The sequence below is a fragment of the Arvicola amphibius genome, chromosome 11 (genome assembly GCF_903992535.2).
Source record: "Arvicola amphibius chromosome 11, mArvAmp1.2, whole genome shotgun sequence".
NCBI classification, from domain to species: Eukaryota; Metazoa; Chordata; class Mammalia; order Rodentia; family Cricetidae; genus Arvicola; species Arvicola amphibius.
In genome coordinates this window covers 24,691,997-24,694,303 of record NC_052057.2, presented here as the reverse complement: position 1 = coordinate 24,694,303, position 2,307 = coordinate 24,691,997, and the positions used below count along the sequence as shown (strand labels likewise).

The 2,307-nt window shown below is 46.8% G+C and overlaps 1 protein-coding gene across 1 annotated transcript; it reads right to left on the bottom strand.

The window, feature by feature from the left end:
- Nucleotides 1-639: 639 nt before the first annotated feature.
- On the bottom strand, nt 640-966 carry LOC119826858 (60S ribosomal protein L36-like). Its single transcript, XM_038348372.1, has one exon. It carries the CDS (start codon nt 964-966, stop codon nt 640-642), a length of 327 nt encoding a protein of 108 aa, XP_038204300.1.
- Nucleotides 967-2,307: the final 1,341 nt, after the last annotated feature.

The following is a 2,307-nucleotide window of genomic DNA, read 5'->3' as shown; positions in this document are numbered from 1 at the left end:
TAGTTTTGTTCAGGAAAGTATTAGTCCCTAAGAGTTTGGCTCCATTGCTTTTGAGTCTGTCTGCGGTAATGAAGAGTGTCATGGAAGGAATGCTCTGTGGAACCTGGCGTGGAATGGCTGGGAAGTGTCAGTGAAAGAGGAATGACCTTCCCAATATTCCCCCAGGAGCATGACCTCAGGGAGCAGAAAACAGCCGCAAGGCCCTACCTTCCGAATACCCCACCATACCTCAACAGCACTATAGGCTGAAGATCAAGTCAAACTCACAGACTTCAGGGGACCCATTGAAAACAACATACAGTAGGTGGTACGTCCGCTTCTTTGGTTGCCACCCTGCTGAATTTGTGTTAAAACCTTTTAAAACTGTGAGGCTGATTGATATTTGCCTCAAAAACATTATCAAAGTCTTTTGAAGGATGAGCTGATGTCCCTTTCTTGAGCTGAATTTGTACAATAATTCAGACCGTGTAAACAGAGGCCGGCCCATTTTTGAACTTACCTAGCGTCAGGTGGGCGGCATGTGCTCTATCCGTGAGCCATTGCGTCATTACAAGGGGGAGTTAACATCACTGAGGTCTTTTTTTTTTCTTTCTTTCTCTTTTTTTTTTTTTTTTTTTTTTTTTGAGAACGGGGAGGGGATCAGTCCTTCTTGGCCTTAGCCTTCCTCATGGCCGCCAGCACGTTGCTCAGCTCCTCCCGCTTCCTCTTGGCGCGTACGTGCTTGCGTGCCACCCGCTTCTTGAGGAACCTGAGCGCGCTTGCGCGCTTGTCCTTGGACACCTTGAGCAGCTCCATGGCGCGCCGCTCGTAGGGCGCGAAGCCGCACACCTCCCCGATCATGTCCCACACGAACTTGGTGTGCTTTGTGAGGCGCCCGCGCCTCCGGCTGTGCCTCGGCTGGCTTACGTTCTTCGTCACCTTGTGGCCCTTGTTGAGGCCCACGGCCATGGGGTAGCTCAGGGCCATGGCTGCTGCTCTCCGATGGCGGCCACGACAGGAAGATCGGCCACTGCGCGGAACCCTGGGATATCTCCATCACTGAGGTCTTAACAACACGTCAGGTATTTGCTCTTCAAATAATGTCAATTTGCATGAATTTTTTTCTTAATAAGTATATTTAATGTATGAATAAAAGTTCACTCTACTCTTATGCCATCTGCTTGAAATGAATAGGGAATGTTGTTATACCAGTTGATCCTACAAGCCTCGGCCTATTGCTACCGTTTTTTGCTAGGGAGCGAGTTGTTTGACTGGGAGCAGTATTGAACGACATGACAATGGTCAGGATTCTCCAAAGTGCACAGAGGCTGGAGAAGGAGTATGAGGCCTGCACAGCACAGAGAACCATCTGTGAACCAGAGCTTCCCCTTCCTTTATTCACCTGCTGCTTTGCCGTTTGAGAGGAGGAGGCAGTGCACCAAGAGTGGGGACCACTTATCAGCCCCTTCCTCTTGGAACTCTTGCCTTCTTAAATGAAAATGTCAATTTTATAATTTAAAAGTGCGCCAGAAATAAATAAATAAGTGAAATGTGTTTGTTTGGCTTTAAATGACTGGATATTTCATAATACTTCTAAATCCAGTGCTTACGAAAATAACCATTATTCCTGAACGTGAGGTCTGAACATGGAGAGGTTGATACACCTTCTGTCATTCACACCATGGGAGAAAGCTGATTTTCCCTCTCCCGGCAGGTATAAATGACAGCTCTGTTGTTAATCTGTACCCTAGTAACTAGGTTGCCATTCATTCATTCTTTCACTCACTCACTCATTCATTTTAAAGATAACGAAGTATTATGTAATAAGATAAAGAAGAAGCTATCCCTTTAAAGTCAAACAAGACAGACCAACAGAAGGAAAAGAGCCCATGGGGGCTCCTGAGTCCAAGTCCCGCTGGATCCTATGCTTGGGGATCCCGTAAAGACACTAAACTGGAAGTCATATAAGTGCAGAAGCCCTAAGCATGCTGCTTCAGTCTCTGTGAGTCCATGAGCTTTGCTCATGCTGATTTAGAAGACCTGGTTTTCTTGGTGTCCTCCATCCCTTCTGACTCCCACACTCTTTCGGCCTTCTCTTCTGTGGGGCTCCCTGAGCTCTGAGGGGAGGGGCTTGAAGGAGACATCCTATTTAGGGCTGAGTGTGACAGGGTCTCTCACTCTCTGCATAATGTCTGACCATGGCTCTCGCTGTTTCTTCCCATCTGCTTCAGGAGGAAGCTTCCCAGATTTTGGTTGAACAAGGCACTGATCTATAAATATAGCAGAATATCTTTAAGGGTCACTTTATTTTTTCTTTTCTGGCATTTT